Source organism: Myotis lucifugus, unplaced genomic scaffold (assembly GCF_000147115.1).
Source record: "Myotis lucifugus unplaced genomic scaffold, Myoluc2.0 scaffold_210, whole genome shotgun sequence".
NCBI lineage: Eukaryota > Metazoa > Chordata > Mammalia > Chiroptera > Vespertilionidae > Myotis > Myotis lucifugus.
Genome location: NW_005871258.1, coordinates 167178 through 186325, shown reverse-complemented (window position 1 = coordinate 186325; position 19148 = coordinate 167178). Strand labels below are relative to the sequence as shown.

Genomic DNA, 19148 nt, shown 5'->3' with positions numbered 1-19148 from the left:
AAAATAAGCAAACCAGGAACTAGTTACAGATTGTGATAAAATAGGGCATATGAGAGAGGATAACAGGGAACTGCTTGAAACAGTCACAGAGGGTCTCTCTGGGGTGGCTTTAAGACTGATACTTGACGGAGAATACACCAGCCATGAGAAAAGGATTTCAGGCAAAGTGGCTCTTTGACACAGGATTTGGGGGCCCTTCCAAGTCATGGCTTTTCTTTAATCTGGTTTTTAAAAAGATCAGTTAGATAAAGACCAGGTAAGTCTGATCTTCTAGTTTGATGATGGGAATTTATGCGATGATAGCAGCCACCAAATACAGTATGTTTCCAGTACTTTCTTCTTGGTTTTCTCTATTAAATAAATGGAAAGTTTCTAACTAGGAACTCCTACTTTTTGTTGCCTACATTGAGGGCATCTGGCTAGCCAATTAATTCTTAATAGTTTCTTGTGTTCTTCTTACATCAATAAATCTGTCTTCAATAGGAGTATTAACAAAAATACACTTTCTGGATCATTTGAAATTTCAGTTTATGTTAACAGGTGAGGAAAGGGATGAGAAATGGGGGAGCTGGGCAGAATCTTCTATACTCACAGTCCTTTCTTCTGAACAGCTTATCACTGTAGAGATGTTCTTTGTACTCCAAATGTACTCGATGTCAGTAATTCCTTTGGAGTCATTAGCTCTGACCTAAGTTTGAAATTCATCTACAAGCTAGGACTAGAGACAACAACCAGAAAGAGATCATTTGCACCAGTTAATGCAAATACCAACTTATACCTGAGCAAAAAGGTGGGATTTCATTCATGCACTTAATATTCATTGAATGTTCTCTGTATACCAAGAACTGGTGGGGAATGAGCAGGAGTAGAACAGGTTGTATGGAGAAGAGACTCTTCTATGATGTGACAACTGCTGGACCCAGAACAGACATCACTTTCCCTAAATCCCCTCAGAAACTGATCCCTCCCTTCTGCCCAAGGCAAGCTCCTAAGGTGGATTTTCCTTACCTGGAGCTGATCTAGCTCCTGTGCCCCTATGCATCCTGTTCTGTTCTATATAACTCGTTAGCACCTGCTACAGAGGCAGAGGATATCCATGTTCTCTTGTCCGCTCAAGACACTCCTCATATGTAAGTTACCTTAATAAACTCTTGATTTAATGATGGACTTGTCAGCCTCTTTCTCTGGTCTCTCAGCTCTGGGAAATTTTACCAACAGGTTGGCAATGTGGTTAAAGAGAAACACAGCAATGGAGGAGGTGGGTTTCCCAAAGTAAAACCAGTATGGGATTACTAGAATAAGAGGAAAGTGGTGCTCGAAGGCAGGAAAACACCACTTAATTATGTAAAGTGATCTAATTAGCTAATACAGTGGGGCCTTGACTTAGAGTGTCCCGACTAACGAGTTTTTTGAGATACCAGCTGTCTCTCGGTGGATTTTTTGCATTGAGTTGACAGAGTAATTTGAGTTAACGAGCTCCTTAACGAGCTCGGTCTCGGAAAATTAAACTCGTAAGTCAAGGCCCCACTGTATCTCATTCTGCTGCTTGACTTTCAGCTTTAGCCATATACCAGGTATATGGGATTAGACAGCAAGTTTCTTCCCTGAATGCCCAAAGACTACCAATGAGGAGCCAATTGAAATACCATTGTTTTGTGCTTTTTAAAAATTAACTTTTTATTTTAGAACAATCCAAGTTTTATATAAATATTTTAGAGATAGTACAGAGTTCCTGTATACACTCTTATCCAGTTTTCCCTATAATTAACATCTTCCCTTAATGTGTACTTCTTATTACAATTAATGAACCAGTATTAATACATTATTATTAAGTGAAGTGCCCATGTTTTATTCAGATTTCCTTAGCTTTTACCTAATTTCCTTTTTCTTTTCTAGGATCCTATCTAAGATAACTCATTACATTTAGTAGTTATGTCCCCTGAGGCTCCTCTGGTCTGGGACAGTTTCTCAGACATTTCTTGTTTTTTTATGACCTTGACAGTTTTCTGGAGTACTGGTCAGGTACTTTGTAGAATGTCTCTCAGTGAGATTTGTCTGGTGTTTTTCTCACAATGAGACTGGGACTAAGTGATTTTGGGAGGAAGACCACAGACATAAAAGTGCCATTTTTATTATAAAGCATTTCAAGGGTACACATATCAACATGACCTTTCACTGTGGAAACTGACCTTGATCATCTAACTAAGGTAATGTTCTCCATTGTGAATTTACTATTTTTTCCTTCCTTTCTATATTGTTTCCTTTGGAAGGAAATCACAGTGTGTATCCCAGGCTTAAAGAATAGGGAGTTACACTCCACCAAGAGTTTCTGTATAAATTATTTAGAATTCTTCAGTCTAGGAGTTTTGTCTCTTCTCCCCCACTTATTTATTTATTCACTTATTTATTTATATCAGTATGGACTCATGGATATTTTATACTTTGGGTTATAACTTTATATTACTGCTCAAGTTGTTTTAGCTTTGGCCATTTGGGAACTCTTTCTGTTCCTATGACATATTCCAATCAATGTAGGTTTTTTGGTTTTTAGCACTTTCTCACTTTCTGGCACAAGATGCTCCAGTTTCATCCTGTATTTTTCCTGCCCTAGCCCTTGATTCAGCCACCTCTCCAGGAAGCCCTGGGTCCTTTTAGTGGAGGATGGTATTAGAAACCAAGACCTGGGTGCTAAGTGTGCTCTTTGCTCCTAGGATGCAATTACTTCTAGGCCTTCTCAACGGACAGAGCAAGGAAATTTATGTGTGTATACTAACCTGTGTATATACACATCCATAAATTTCTGTATGTAATCATCTATATCTGTATTATGCTGAACATACTGATGTTGCCAACTCTAATCCATTACCACATAGATTATTCTAGTCTCCTTCCTTTGCTTTTGTGTAAACTCTTATCCCAACAGTGAGAAATTTAACTCCCACTATCTTCCACGTACTTAATGGTTCAATTTCAGTATACATGTATCAGCATCAGAATTATTAACCCAAACCCCTGTGGGAAATAACTTTGTCAGCTAGAATACAGTGCTTATGTAGTTTCTTTTGCTTGTAGTCTTACAGATTCCACTAATTTCCAAATTATTTATATTAGCATCTTTCCTCATCCTGCCCCCCTCTAGTGAGTTGGTTTCATACATTTGTAATATCGTTAAATTGTTTTGTTACCTTCTGCATTCCATTATGGGATCCCTTGATCTCCTAAATGAATTTTTAAAAATCCTCACCCAAGAATATGTTTTTATTGATTTGAGAGAGGGGAAGAGAGAAAGAAACATCATGTAAGAGAACATCGATCAGTTGCCTCCTGTACAACTGGGAACTGAACCCGAATCCTGGGTATGTGCCCTGATCAGGAATCGAACCTGCCACCTTTTGGTGTACGGGACAACACTCCAATCAACTGAGCCACACAAGCCATCTCCTAAATATTTTTTTAAATTGCACACATTAGGTTCACTATTTGTGCTGTGGAGTTCTGGTTTGACAAATGCAGTGTCATGTGTCTACGTTACAGTGTCACATAGAGACTGCAATTCCACTGCCCAGGAAAATGTGCTGTGCTTCACTTTTTCAGCCTTTTCTTTCTCTCTCCAAACCCCGAGCAACCACTGACCTTTTTACCATCTCTACAGTATTTCCTTTTCCAGAATGTCATATACTTGGAATCATACAGTATCTATGTAGCCTTTTCTTTTACTTCTTATCACCAACTAGTAGTTCATTGTATGGATGTACTATAGTTTGTCTAGTTACCTGTAGAAGGACATCTTGATGGTGTCCAGTTGTGATGATGAATAAAGCTGCTTTAAGGAATTGCATGCAGATTTTTATGGACATATATTTTCAACTCGGTTGGGTGACTATCTAGGAACATAATTGCTGGATTATGTGGTAAAAGTGTGTTAGCTTGGAATCATACAGTATCTATGTAGCCTTTTCTTGGAACAGAATAACCTCTTTTTTTTTTTTTTTTTTTTTAAATATATTTTATTGATTTTTTATAGAGAGGAAGGGAGAGAGATAGAGAGCCAGAAACATTGATGAGAGAGAAACATCGATCAGCTGCCTCCTGCACATCTCCTACTGGGGATGTGCCCGCAACCCAGGTAGGAACATAATTGCTGGATTATGTGGTAAAAGTGTGTTAGCTTTGTATCTTGGCTTTGCATTGTAAACCGGTTTCGGCCAGAATAACCTCTTTTTGCCACTTTCCTCGCCCATCCCTATCAAGCCTGTTTTGACTTTTGATCTCAAGTCATATCATCCTTCTAAAAGAGCAGATGATATAAAATGTCAGCTTATCATTTTTTGGGGAAATACAATCCTCTAGTGATCTTTGCTATGTGTTTGTGTTATTTCTAGTAATCTATCAGTGTAAATAATCAGCTATATTAGTTGAATATGACTGTTTTGTTCTTTCTGGCTGTATAGTAGGAATAGATATTTTGCAAGTGGTTTACACAGCCTGTAGTTTATTTAAAACTAGTTTCTAATTGAGTTGTGTTGTTTTATTTTAAAGCATTCCATTGTTGCTAAAACCCTGAAATACTAGTCATATTTTCCTCTTTAACTATCACTATCAAGCAGTATATTTTTAAAATATAAAAATTGTAGCAATTAATTTCAAGGTAAAAATATTTTAAATAAAATTTATGTTTCTTTAAATGATAGCATGTTTTGTTTCCTTCACAGCATTTATTCAGTCGGAGAGCATAATAGAAGTACTGCGTTTTGATGATGGAGGGCTGCTACAGGTAATTTTATTTTAAATTCAAGAATTAATTCAGTGTCAAGCCTTAAATGATACCCGATTATTATTTTTCTTTTAACTATGTAGCTGCCTTCTTTGAAATATATTTTATGAGCTTTATGTGGGGAAAGGTCAGTAGAATCATCTATATACATAAAAGCCTAAGTGACCATTACAACCGAACAACCAGTCAACCAGTCACTATGACACACACTGACCACCTGGGGGCAGATGCTCAACGCAGGAGCTGCCCCCTGGTAGTCAGTGCGCTCCCACAGCCAACCTCCCATGGCCCCTCCCCCCAGCCGGCTAACCTGTGGTCCCTCTCCCCCCCCTCCCCCCCCAGCCAGCCAACCTCCCGTGGCCCATCCCCCCCTGGCTGGCCGGCCATCCACCCATGGCTCCTCCCCCTTCCCCTCCACCCCTGGGCTGCCAACCTCCCATGGCCCTTCCCCCGCGGCAAGCGAGCCCCCCCCCCCCCCATAGGCCTCCATCACCGGCCAGGCCAAGGGACCCCCCCCCCCACCCGTGCATGAATTCGTGCACCAGGCCTCTAGTTGGTAATAATAAAAACCTCCTTAGTTGTAGGAATTATCTTTTAAATTAAATATTTCCGTAAGGGGTAGGGAGTGAGTCAGATCAGGAGCAGTGGAATCTTTGTGACCTCCATGAGGATGGAGCCAGTGAGTGAAACACTGAACTCGATGTTGGCCCTCCAAATATTTATCTGGACAAGAACTTCTCTAGAGAGTATAAGTTCTATAGATTTACATCTATATCATCCTTCCACTTGCCATCTTAAGCCCATCTTTAAGTATATTTTACATAAAATTAGAAAATGTAATCTGATAAAATCCTGTCTTTCAGATATTACCATGAAACCTGTTTTAGTCTTCTCAGCTAAAATCAGTTCTAGAATTTCAGAGCTGAAAGGAACAATAAAAGCTGTCTTAACCAGTCCTCTGGTTTTTGTGGCTGGTGTGTTTCCTGCCCCCCCCCCCAAACTTTATTTATATTCTGCGCTTGTCTTACCACCTTGTAATGATAGCATTTGTTTTTAATACCATGTTATTTGGCAGCATAACTGATAATTTTATGTTCATTTTATATTTAAAGGAAACCAAGTTTTAGATTAAGAAAGTTGCCCAAGATCTTGGGACTTTGTGGTAGTGCGATTGGTATTAGAATTCTGGTCTTCTCACTCTAGGTGTGATTATTAGTCTCTGTATTATGTTGTGCTGCCTATAACGTATTTGTTTACTTGTTTATAACTAAAAACATGACAAATAGTGCTGAAAAAGTATTTTCTGTAGTTGTGATAAAGGCAGAGTTCTTGACACCAAAGACTTGACAGAGAAGTACAATCTCCATAAAGGAAAAATTGATGAATTAAAAATTTGCTCTGCAAAACACCATCTGAAGTAGGTAAAAAGTCAGGCTGTGGTCTAAGGGACAAAGAACCTAGTTCTTAGAATATATAAAGAACTCTCAAAACTCCATAATAATTTTAAAAATCTAATTAGGAGCTAGCAAAAGACATGAGCAGACATTTTACTGAAAAGGATGTATAAATAACAAAAAGGACATGGGAAGCTATTCAACATCATTATCCATCAGGAAAATGCAAATCAAAACCACACACACAAAATAGTGACAACACTAAGTGCTAGCCAGGATGGAGACAAACTGGATCACTCATAGTAATATATATCCCACATGCAGGAGGCAGCCAGTCAGTGAGCTCTCTCTTCATTGATGTTTCTATCTCTCCCTCTCTCTTTCTTTCAAATAAAAATATATGTATATGTATATGTGTGTATGTATGTGTGTGTGTGTGTGTGTGTGTGTGTGTGTGTGTGTGTATATATATATGTTGCTGAAATATTTTAAAGAAAATTACGGACATCGAGACATTTTACCTTCACTCAAACATTCACTTTCAAAAATAAGGACATTTCCCACATCTGCCATATATTCTCTATGTACATTCTCCAAAATACCATTTCAAAATAATATATATTAATAGGGAAAAATCGTGCCACAACTCTACTGTCATTTCTAATTATAATGTAGAAGCTAACCTTTTGGGATAAGTTCACTGATGGTATTTATTTTCTTTTTTAAAATGTTTTTATTGATTTGAGAGAGAAAGAAAGGGGGAGAGAGAAACATCAATGTGAGAGAGAAACATTGACAGGTTGCCTTCCGTACACACCCCGATTGGGAATCAAACCTGCAACCTGGGCATGTGCCCTGACTGGGAATCAAACCAGTGACCTTTCGCTGCATGGGACAATGCTCAACCAATTGAGCCACACTGGCCAGGACACTGATGGTATTTCTTAGAGTTTGGGCGTTTGCTCACACATAATTAAATGTTTTATGTTCTTCATTGTTTGCCTCCCAACTTCTTGCTTTCTCTCATATCCTCCTCAAATCTATCCTCTACAGTAGCCAGAATAATATCTTTAAAACCATGTCTGCCTCTGTCTCTTACTCCCCCAGACCTCTTGTATTGCATTTAGAATATACACAATTCAACTTCTTACCATGGCTTCTCACCACAGCACAACATAATCTGAATCTGCCCCCTGCCTTGCCTTCCAGCCTCATTTTCCTCTCTTCTTTCCCTTCTCTCTAAACTCCAGCCAGATAGACCTGCTGTCTTTTTTACGAACATGCAGGCTCTTTCCTGTCTGAGGACCTGTGCACATGCTGTTTTCTCCACCACCACCCAGTCTTGCTTCCACCACTCAATCTTACTTCTGCATACAGCTCTTTTTACCCTTTAGGCTTTAGTGTAAATGTTATCTCTGCAGACAGGCCTTCCCTCATCACATGTTTAAGCATGTCACTTATTCTCTGACACAGCACCTTCCCAGGATTTTCATAGTCCTTTATTCAATGTTTAAACACATTTTTCTTTAATTTTTTTCCCATCACTGTTTATCCCCCCTAAACCCTCTTCCACCTCTACCCACCTCGCTCCCCCTCCAATACCCTGAGGTCTGTAATGGCAGGAATGTTACACACCAGCACGTGGCACACAGCGGTCACAGTGAGCAGTGAGAGGCACATGGAGCCGCACAAAGTGATTGTGAAGAGGACTCTTCTCATTGGAGGTGGTCTGGCAAACTTGTAAAAATCAATTACATTGCCTTGTATTATTTTCTTGTGTGTTAAAAAATGTAATCCAAATTATTCTCACACTTAAATTATAGGTTTCCCCTTCTATCTGAAAGCAAAGGTTTCTGTGAAACTTCTCATAAGCCGAAATGGTGTAAAGCAGAGAAGCACAGTCATATCTATGGAAAAAATTTAAGTGTTCCCAGACCCAAAATTCAACACAGGCACAGTGTCTTTATTTTGTTCATCATGATCAATATACGTAATTATGTCCAGTTTCATGCTAAAACTTAACATCCTTGCGAGTTCTCTTAGCCTTTTCTGATACCCGAAGGACACGGCTTGCAAAGGGACACACAAAATCAAGGGAGATACGGCTCAGATGCTCTGGATTGTTTTGGTTACTGAAAGCAGGTACTAACGTAGGTGTTCTGTGAAGGAAGTGGCATAATGTGAACTACAAAAAGCAGTGTACACCTGTACATACTAGTAGTGTGACAAGTCACTTCATATGATTTGGGCATCAGGTTTAACCTGGAAATTCAAGTGAGCATAAGATCAGGATTGAAATTACAATAAAATATTTTGGATATTTCGTATGTCTCTAGTATAAAGATTTTGTTTTAGTATTTTTACCATTGTTTTCTTCCTTTCACAGACTGAGACAACACTTGGATTCAGTTCCTATCAACAAAAAAGGTAAAGAAGGAATATATATATATTTTACAATATATAAAATTCAGTAGATTTAGTAAAATACTAACATACTTTCAGTTCCTTCTGGGGGATTCCTGCAATGTTCCCCATTTCTTCCCCATACTTTTTTTGATGAAGAGGGAAAAGTATATTATAAATCATATTATATCATGTATTTCAAGTCTTGTGTAAGGAAAACCAGGTTTTAAAATCTGAATTTGCATGTGATGTGTTGTGTAGTATATCATCTATGAAAGGCTTTTACTCAGAGCTGAAACTTCTTGGCTTTGTCAGAGGATCACCTTTGTAACTCCCTAGAGACTTCTCTTGAGGCTCTCGCTGCCTTTTATGGACTGACCATTGCTGCCTTCAGTATCGCCAGAGGTCATTTTGTCTGCAGGCTCCTAGAGGGGGAACTGGGAGTAGTGAGACCCATCCCCTGGAAAGGATGCCTTTAAAACACAGATTCTCATGACTACAGGAGAGTGGTTTTACCCTCGGGTGTTAGGAGACTGTATACACGCATGTGAATTGAAGATGCCTTTCACACCTCCAAATTTTTTGGTCTTTTGGTAGCTTCTCACATCTATTATGGAGACAATATAAAGAATGATACTGCCTGATCCCCTTCCATATCCAGTGAGGGCCTGCAGCTGGTTTCTGGAGGGGAAGAAGAGCTTTCTGTGAATGAGAGATCCTTGATACTAAAGTACATCCAGGAGTATCCTCACACCAGTGAAATTCAGATGGCATCAACAGAACATTTTATTTTGAGACAGAAGTATTAAATATTCCAATTAAGACTAGGGCAGCTACAAACTTTATTTCCAAAATATGTATAATGAAACTCCTTCAGTAATCACTGTTTTTTGCTCTTTCATATCTGCAGTTAAATGTCCCTGCTCCCCTATTGCTCTGTCCTTCTCCCTAATGTTTTACTTATGCCTCTTGGGACCTGATCTGCTGTGACCCGTGCCCTAAGGACATGCCAACTGCCAACAGTGAGGTGTAGACTTCTCTGCTATTATGATTATAAATTGTAATGCCGCCTTGTGTCCTTCACCCCTCCCCAAATGTTTTTGACTCTGGTTGGATTATTTCCAGACCACTGAGAGTCTAGCTTGATGTGACCTTGGCTGGACCGTCTAAGAACCGTAGAACTCTGACCCATTTGAAGCAAAATTAGTGTTGAGAAAAGCATGCCTGATATCTTGTGCTTCTTCCTCAATCCTTTATTCCAGCACTTAGGAAATTAGCTATGGAATTATACTGGGCTACATTTATGAAAATGATCTTATTCATCATGATCATGATCATGATCATGATCAAGATCTGGGCTTTGAGTTATTTTCCTAGTATATTGAAGAATTTACATGAAAACATGATATTCTGATCTCACATTCCACTTATCTATTATCTAGATCTGTCTAATGAACTACCCCGAAACTTACTGGCAAAAAAACAATCATCTTGCTATGCTGTCAGATTCTATAGGGCAGGAATTCAGGCAGAGTTTATCAGAGACAGCTTGCCTCTGCTCCATGGTGATCGGGGCCTCAGCTGGGGAGACGCCAGAGCTGGGAATGACTCAATGGCAAGGGGCTGGAGATAGGATTGGTCTCACGTCGATGCTAGCTTGTTACCTGGGACTTCAGCTGAGCTGTCACCTAGAACATCTGCATGTAGGCCCCTCTGTGTGGTCTTTCACAAAGCTTTGGTCTTCTTTACAGCATGTGGCTGCATTCCAAGAGTGAACATCCCAAAGAGAGCCAGTGGGAGCTGGATCACCTTTTATGACCTATCCTCATATAGTTTTTGATCACTTAGGTTGGCATGGAATTAAGGCATTGGTGGGGTGGGGGCAGAGATTTACACCTATTGATAGCAGGAATATTGGAGAATTTGTAGGTACATTTTAAAACAATCATACCTCTTTTCTCTCAACAAGACAATGAATTAGATAAATATTAGGTTCAAATTGGTATGCAGTAATACCATATAGTATGGACTGGATTAGGCAGTAAACGTGTGTTTAGTCAACACAGGCTGCTACAACAGAATACCACACAGATTGGGCGGCTAAGCAACAGACATTTATTTCTCACAGTTCTAGAGGTAGGGAGTTCAAGATCAAGTTGCCAGCAGATTTGGCTCACCAGTGGGGCTCTCTTCTTGGCATGCAGAGATCTGCCTTTTCCCTTTTGTCCTCACATGGCAAAGAGAGAAAGAGGAAGCAAGCTTTCTGGTGTCTCTTCTTTTAAGGGCCTAACCCTGATGACCTCATCTAACCCTAATTACCTCCCAAAAGCCCCATCTCCAAATGCCATCACATTGGTGGTTAGGATTTCAACATATGAATTTTGGGAGGATGCAGTTCAATCTATGGTCATATACAAGTTTAAATTTAGATTTAGCTCATACCAACCAACTAAAAACTAAAGAGCTGGCCCTGGCTGGTGTAGGTCAGTGGTTACAGTGTTGGCCTGTGCACCGAAGGATCGCTGGTTTGATTCTCAGTCAAGGGCACGTACCTGGATTGTGGGTTCACTCCCTGGCCTGAATTTGGACACCTGTGGGAGGCCACCAATCATTGTGTCTCTCTTACACTGATGTTTCTCTCTCTCTCTCTCTCTCCTTTCCTCCCTCCCTCCCTTTTTCCTCTTCCTTCCATTGTCTCTAAAAATCAATGAAATTAAACCAGCAAAGCAAAAAAAACTAAAGAGCTGTATTTATGAATTACATTTAATAAGTCATTTGTTTAAAACATGTGACTTGGAGAAAATATAGTCTCTGTATTTCCCTAGCAGTAATGATCAGAACATAGCTTCACACTGGAAGAATTTAGCCAGTTCTTTTTATATGTGGCTCAGTGCTGCACAGTCAAATTAAACAGTGCCTGAACTCTCATTTAAATATGAATAACTTTAATGGAAATGTATATGTAAAATAAAATATGAAATGGAAATATAAAGTAAAATGTGCAGTCGTGTAACAACAGAAATTGTAAATGTATAGTTGTATCAGAATAGAAATTGTGTGTGTTTTTTTCAGTTCAAATACAAACTTCTATAAAAGTGTCAGAGTTTGGGTTTGAAAATTTCACTAAGATGAAAGTTATCATATAATCAGAGATTATTCTAACAAGAGACCCCAGTGGATTGTCTTGTTGAGCCCCTTTGTTTGACACATGAAGAAGCTGAGACTCATCGAACCAAGGGATGTGCCCAAGTTTAGTTAGAATTCATTATCTTCTTTTTTTTTAATCCTCACCTGAGGATACATGTTCATTGGTTTTTAGAGGAGGAGGGGGGACATTGGTGTGAAAGAGTAACATCAATTGGTTGCCTCATGTCTGTGGCCAACTGGGGATCGAACCTCAACCTAGGTATGTGCCCTGACTGAGAATCGAACCCACAACCTTTTTGGTATATGGGACGACACTCCAGCCAGCTGAGCCACCTGGCCAGGGCAGAATTCATTCTCTTCTGATTGCCAGCTCAGTGTTGCCTTCTCTTTGACTATTCTTATACCAAATATGGAATTCTTCAATATTCACTATATGTTCTTTCAGCCAACATTCCTAGAAGAGGAATATAGAGAATTAATAGGAATTAGAGGGGGAAAGTCGATGAAAGAGCAGGGATGCCAGTGGAGGCATGCAGAAGGCATGCATCAGGACTTGAGAGTACAACGCAGGGAAGAGTGTTGAAGAGAGGTGGGAGTAGGTTCTGCTTTCAGCTTCTTACAGTATCTGCTCTGTGCGGGGGCTCTGGATATACCCCCTGCTTCAGGGGTCTGGAAGGGTCGTGGAGACACCACTTCAGATGAGGTCATCAAGCATATGTGTTGTTGAAGGGACAGGATACCTGTGGAAGGAAGCAGCACACTTGGAGAGGGTATTAGAATCAATCGTGAAAACCTCAGGTTTTAGTTTAGGGGATCAAGGTATCTAAGACAAGTGGCTTAAAATACCTATTTAAAAGCTTTTTGACATTTTGTGTCATATTTATAAGGGGAAAAAATGAACTTTAAATTACCTCACAACATAAACCACAATTAACTTAAAAAGGACAGTAGGCCTATATGTAAGAGCTAAAAGCATAAAACATTTACAGTAAGTTTAGTAGAAATGTTTGCAACCTGGACAAGCTTTTTTTTAGGATACCAAAAACACATATCATAAAAGAAAAATGATAAATTGGACTTATCAAAATTAAAAACTTCAGCTCCTCAGAAGGCACCATTTCCCCCAATTATATTAAGATAGAATTGATATATAACATTGTATAAGTTTAAAACATATAATATGATGATTCTATTTGTATATATATGCAAAATGGCATGCAGGGAGTGGGCCTAAGCCAGCAGGCGGACATCCCTCAAGGGGTCCTTAGCACTGCAGCAGAGGCAAGAGAGGCTCCCGCCACTGCTGCTGCACTCACCAACTGTGAGGCCGGCTTCTGGCTGAGCAGCGCTCCCCCTGTGGGAGCACACTGACCATGAGGGGGCATCTCCTGTGTTGAGCATCAGCCCCTGGTGGTCAGTGTGCATCATAGTGACTGGTCATTCTGCTGTTCAGTTGATTTGCATATTAGCCTTTTATTATATGGGAAAATCATGTCATCTGCAAATAGAGATAATTTCATTCTTTCTTTCCAGTTTTGTTGCCTTTTGTTTCTTTTTCTTGCCTGAATACTCTGGTTAGGACTTCCAGTATTATGTTCAGTAGAAATGGTGTCGTCTTCTGATCTTAGAAGAAAACTTTAACCTTTCATGTTTGTGTATGAAGTTAGCTGAGTGCTTGTCATGTGTGGCCTTTATTATGTTGAGGTACATTCTTTCTATACCCAGTTTGTTGTATTTATCATGAATGGATATTGAATTTTGTCAAATTCACTTTCTACATCTATTGAGATGTACTGTATGATTCTTATCTTTTATTCTATTAATGTGATGTATCGCATGTATTAATTTGCATATATTGAACCATTTTTGCATCCTAGAGATAAATCATGGTGTATGAGCCTTTTAATGTGCCGTTTTTTGTATCTATATCCATCGGGATATTGGCTTGTAGTTTTCCTTTCTTGTAGTGTCCTTGGTATCAGGGTAATGCTGGCCTCATATAATGAGTTTGGAAGTGTTCCCTCCTCTTCAGTTTTTTTGAAAGTGTTTGAGAAGCATTGGAATTAATTCTTCTTTAAATATTTGGTAAAATTCACTGTTGAAACCATCTGACCCTGTACTTTCTTCCTGTTCGGAGGTTTTTGTCTCCTTGCTTGTTATTTTTGTCTGCTTGTTATTTGTCTGTTTAGGTTTTCTATTTCTTTATGATTTAGTTTGGGTAAGTAGTATGTTTCTAGGAATTTATCCATTTCTTCTAGTTTTCCAATTTGTTGGCGTATACTTATTCATAGTACGTGGTCTCTTAGGATCCTTTGTATTTTTGTGGTATCCTCTTACATATATAATTTTTATTTTTGGGTTCTGTTTTTTTCTTGGTTAATCTAGCTAACAATTTGTCAATTTTGTTTATCCTGTCAAGGACTAACACTTAGTTTTATTTACCTGTTTTTATTGTTTTCCTGTTCTTTGTTACATTTATTTCTGCTCTAATTCTTCTGCTAACTTTGGGTTTAATTTGTTCTTTTTCTAGTTCCTTGCTGTATAAAGTTACTTTGTTTATTTGTGATCTGCCTTTTTTCTTGATGTATGCTTTTATTGCTCTAAATTTTTCTCTTAGAACTGCTTTCCTTTATCCTTTATCCTTAACACAGGATTGATGTGTTGTGTTTCCATTTTCGTTTGTCTCATGATACTGTTTCATTTCCCTTTTGATTTCTTCTTTGATCCATTAGTTACTCAGGAGTGTGTTGTTTAATTTCCATGTCCTAGTACTTGTAAGTTTTCATGTTTTCCTCTTATAAGTGAGTCTAGTTTTATACCATTACTAGAGGCCCAGTGTACGAAATTCGTGCACTCGGGGGGCGTGGTCCTGCAGTACGGGAGCCCTTGGGGGATGTCCGACTGATGGCTTAGTCCCGCTCCTGGTGGGGAGCGGGCCTCAGCCGTCAGTCGGACATTGTTAGCACTGCCACAGAGGTGGGAGAGGCTCCCGCCACTGCCACTGCACTCGCCAGCTGTGAGCCTGGCTTCTGGCTGAGCAGCGCTCCTCCTGTGGGAGTGCATTGACCACCAGGGGGCAGCTTCTGCATTGAGCGTCTGCCCCCTGGTGGTCAGTGCATGTCATAGCGACCAGTCGTTCCACTGTCAGGCCGGAACCAGCTCTTCGACATCCCCCAAGGGGTTGCAAGAGGGAGCAGGCCAGGCCAAGGGACCCAATGGTGCATGATTGGGGCCAGGGAGGGACGCGGGAGGTTGGCCAGGTGGGGAGGGATTACAGGAGGCCTCCAGGCGTGTCCTGCCCATCTCACCCAGTCCGATTGGCTGGACCCCACCAGCAAGCTCACTTACCATTTGGAGCACCTGCCCCCTGGTGGTCAGTGCACGTCATAGTGAGCAGTTGAGCAGCCTTACAATATCATTAGCATATTATGCTTTGATTGGTTGAATGGCTGACTGGACGACTGGACACTTAGCATATTAGGCTTTTATTATATAGGACTAGAGGCCCGTTGCACGAAGATTCGTGCAATAGGCACTCTTTCCCCTGGCTGCCAGCACCAGTTTTCCTCTGGCACCCGGGACCCAGACCTTCACTCTGGCCACCACCTTCCATCTTCGCTCTGGACACAGTCTTCGCTATGGCTGGAGCCTTCAGTCTTTGCTCCTCCCTCCGGCGGGAGTCTTCAGTCTCCGGCCAGAGCTGCTCCTGTAGCTCCTTCTGCCCCCCACCCTCCCCCTCATAGCTTGATCGCTGCTTCGCCTGCAAACCTCGCCGACGGGCTCCTGGGTTCCAGGGGGCCGCTTTGCCTGTGGCCCGGCTTTCCGATCACGATCACGGGCCGCAGGCAAGGCGGCTCCTGGGTCCCGGGGGCTTGCCTTGCCTGCAGCCTGGCTTTCCGGCGGCTCCTGGGGTCGCACATGGGGGCCTGGATGGCGGCTCCTGGTGTCCCGCCCTGCCGGCAGTATGAATTAGCCGCCATCTTTGTTGGCGGTTAATTTGCATATCACGCTGATTAGCCAATGGGAGGCGTAGCGAAGGTATGGTCAATTACCATGTTTTTCTATTATTAAATAGGACTAGAAGCCTGGTGCATGAAATTCGTGCGGGGGGGGGGGACCCCTCAGCCCAGCCTGCACCCTCTCCAATCCGGGACCCCTCGGGGGATGTCTGACTTCCGGTTTAGGCCCGATCCCTGGGCCTAAACCGGCAGTCGGACATCCCTCTCATAATCCGGGACCGCTGACTCCTAACTGTTCACCTGCCTGCCTGCCTGGTTGCCCCTAACTGCCCCCTGCCGGACTGGTCACCCCACGCAGCCTGCTGTTCAGTCGTTTGGTCGTCCCTCACTAACCCCCCTGCTGGCCTGGTCACCCCACACAGCTTGCTGTTCGGTCAGCCATCTGGTCATTTAGGTCATGACGGCCCCTAGCTTTTTATATATTAGGATGGTTAGAAAAAATACTTGCTATAATTTCAACCTTCTTAAATTTGCTAAGACTTGTTTTGTGGCCTAACATATGATCTGTCCTAGAATGTTGCATGTGAACTTGAGAAGAATATGCATTCTGCTATTGTTGAACAAAATGTTCTGTGTACTTCTCTTAGCTCTATTTGGTCTATAATATTGTTCAGTTCCACGGCTTCCTATTGATTCTCTGTCAGGATGATCTATCCATTGTTGATAGTGGAGTATTAAAGTCTCCAGCTATTATTGTGTTTCTGTTTATTTCCTTTTTTTAGTTAAATGTTGATATTTGCTTAAAATATTTAGGTGCCCTGATGTTGGGGTGTGTAAATATTTATACTTTTTAGGTTGTCTTGATAGATTGACCCCTCTATTGTTAAAGTCTTTTTTGTCTGATATAATTATAGCTATTCCTGCTTTATTTTAGTTATTTTTTTGAAATATTTTTTTCTATCCTGCCACTCTCAATCTATGTGTGTCTTTAAAGCTAAAGTTAGTCTCCTGCAGGCAGCATACCTTTGGATCTTGTTTTTTCTTTTTTCATTCATTCTGCCATTCTAAGTCTTTTGATCAATTTTTGTTTAAAGTAATGATTGATAAAGTAAGGACTTACTATTGTCATTTTGTTAATTTCTTTCTTTTTTTAAATCCTTTGTTCCTTACTTCTTTCTTACCTTACTGTCTTCTCTGATTTGATGACCCTTTGCAGTAGTATGGTTTGACTTCTTTATCATAATTTGTTGTGTAACTACTACAGGTTTTCCTTTTTGTGGTTACCATTATACTAAAAAATCACATTCTTAACACTCTTTTTTAAGATAATAACAACTTAACTTTGATAGCATACATAAACTTTTCACTTTTACTCCCCTCCCCACACTTTAATGATATCAAATTTTACATATACTTTATATTGTGTATTCAGTAACAGGTTATTTTAGTGTTTGTTATTTTGGTACTTTTTAAAAACTTTTAAACTGGAGCTGTAAATGAATTAACACCATAATCACAGTATTAGAAAATGGGACTTGGTGACTGTATGTTTATCATTGCACATAATTCATGTTTTTAAATGTTTGTTAACATCCTTTTATTTCTACTTGAAGAATGCTCTTTAGCATTGTTTGTAGGAAAGGTCCAGTGAAAGTGAACTTCCTTAGATTTTGTTTGTTGGGGAAGTGTTTATCTGTCCAGCATTTCTAAAAGACAGTTTTGCCAGGTATAGTATTGTTGATTGGTAGTTATTTTTCCTTTAGTATTTTGAATATATTTTCCCACTCTTTCCTGGCCTGCAAAGTTGTTTTTTTGTGGGTTTGTTTGTTTGTTTGTTGTTGTTTAGAAATCCATCTATAGCCTTATATGTAATGTATCTCTTTTCCCTTGCTGCTTTCAAAATTCTCTGTCTTTGATTTTTTTAAAATATATTTTTGTTGATTTCAGAGAGGAAGGGGGAAGTAAAGAGAGAGAGAAACATCAGTGTTGAGAGGGAATCATTGATCAGCTGCCTCTTGCATGCCCCTTATTGGGGATCGAGCCACAACCCGGGCATGTGCCCTAACCAGGAATCAAACTGTGAATTCCTGGTTCATAGGTTGACAACCACTGAGCCACACTGGCTGGGCTCTGTCTTTGATTTTTGACAGTTTAATTATAATGTGTTTTAGTATAACCTGTTTCAGATCCAACCTATTTGGGGTCATTTGGGCTTCATGAGTCTTTGTTTAGTTTGCTTTTTTTTTTAAATATATTTTTACTAGAGGCCTGGTGCATGAATTCGTGCACGGGTGGGGTCCGGCTGGCCCGCCCTGATGGGGGCCTATCGGGCTGGGGGGCCAGCGGGGAGTACGGGATGTGGGAGGTTGGCCAGCTGGCCCTGCCCCCAGTCATTGGAGGGGGGGGGCGGTTGGGGGCGGGGCCGCCCAGGGGAAGAGGCCATGGGCAGTTGGGGGGGGTCGATCGGGGCCCCCATCAGGCCCGTTGGCCGCCACAATGCGCGTCATATCGACCAGTCGTTCCGTCATTTGGTCACTTGGCTTTTATATATATAGATTGATTTCAGAGAGAAAGGGAGAGGAGAAAGAGATAGAAACATCAATGATGAGAGAGAATCATTGATTGGCTGCCTCCTGTATGCCCTACACTGGGTATTAAGCTCACAACTCGGGCATGTGCTCTGACCGGGAATCGAACTGTGACCTCCTGGTTCATAGGTCGATGCTCAACCACTGAGCCACGCTGGCAGGGCGGGCCTCATGAATCTTAATGTTCATTTCTCTCCCCATGTTTGTGAAGTTTTCATTCATTATTCCTTTAAATATACTTTCTTTCCCTTTCTCTGCTCCTTCTGTGATTCCCATAATATTTTTATTATTTTTCTTGATGGTATCCTGTAGGCCAGTGATGGCGAACCTTTTGAACTCGGTGTGTGAGCATTTTGAAAAACCATAACTTAACTCTGGTGCTGTGTCACATATAGAAATTTTTTGATATTTGCAACCATAGTAAAACAAAGACTTATATTTTTGATATTTATTTTATATATTTAAATGCCATTTAACAAAGAAAAATCAACCAAAAAAATAAGTTCGCGTGTCACCTCTGACACGCGTGTCATAGGTTCGCCATTACTGCTGTAGGCTCCACATGCTTTCTTCACTTTTTTTTGTGCTTTCTTCTTTTTGCTCCTCTAAATAGATATTTTCAAATTAACTATCTTCCAGTCCACTGATTCTCTCTTCTCCTTTGTCCAGTCGATTGTTGAAGCTCTCTGGAATTCTTCATTGCATTGTATTTTTCAGCACTAGGATTTGTTTGGTTTCTTTTTTAGTAATTTCTATTTCTTCTCATTTTGTTCATGCATTGTTTTCCTAATTTGTCTATGTCTTATAGTTCACTAAATGTATTTAAGAATATCATTCTTAATTCCTGGTCAGACAGTTCGAATATCTCTTTCTTTAGGGTCAG

At 40.4% G+C, this 19148-nt stretch overlaps 1 protein-coding gene across 1 annotated transcript in view; it reads left to right on the top strand.

Moving 5' to 3' along the window:
* Window positions 1–296: 296 nt before the first annotated feature.
* The window catches only part of TMEM131 (transmembrane protein 131), a 147558-nt gene continuing 128706 nt past the window's right edge, over window positions 297–19148 (top strand). The window contains exons 1-3 of the mRNA XM_023761468.1: window positions 297–318; window positions 4713–4774; window positions 8555–8595. Coding sequence (XP_023617236.1) covers window positions 297–318; window positions 4713–4774; window positions 8555–8595 — 125 coding nt within the window. The remainder of the gene's footprint in view (window positions 319–4712; window positions 4775–8554; window positions 8596–19148) is intronic.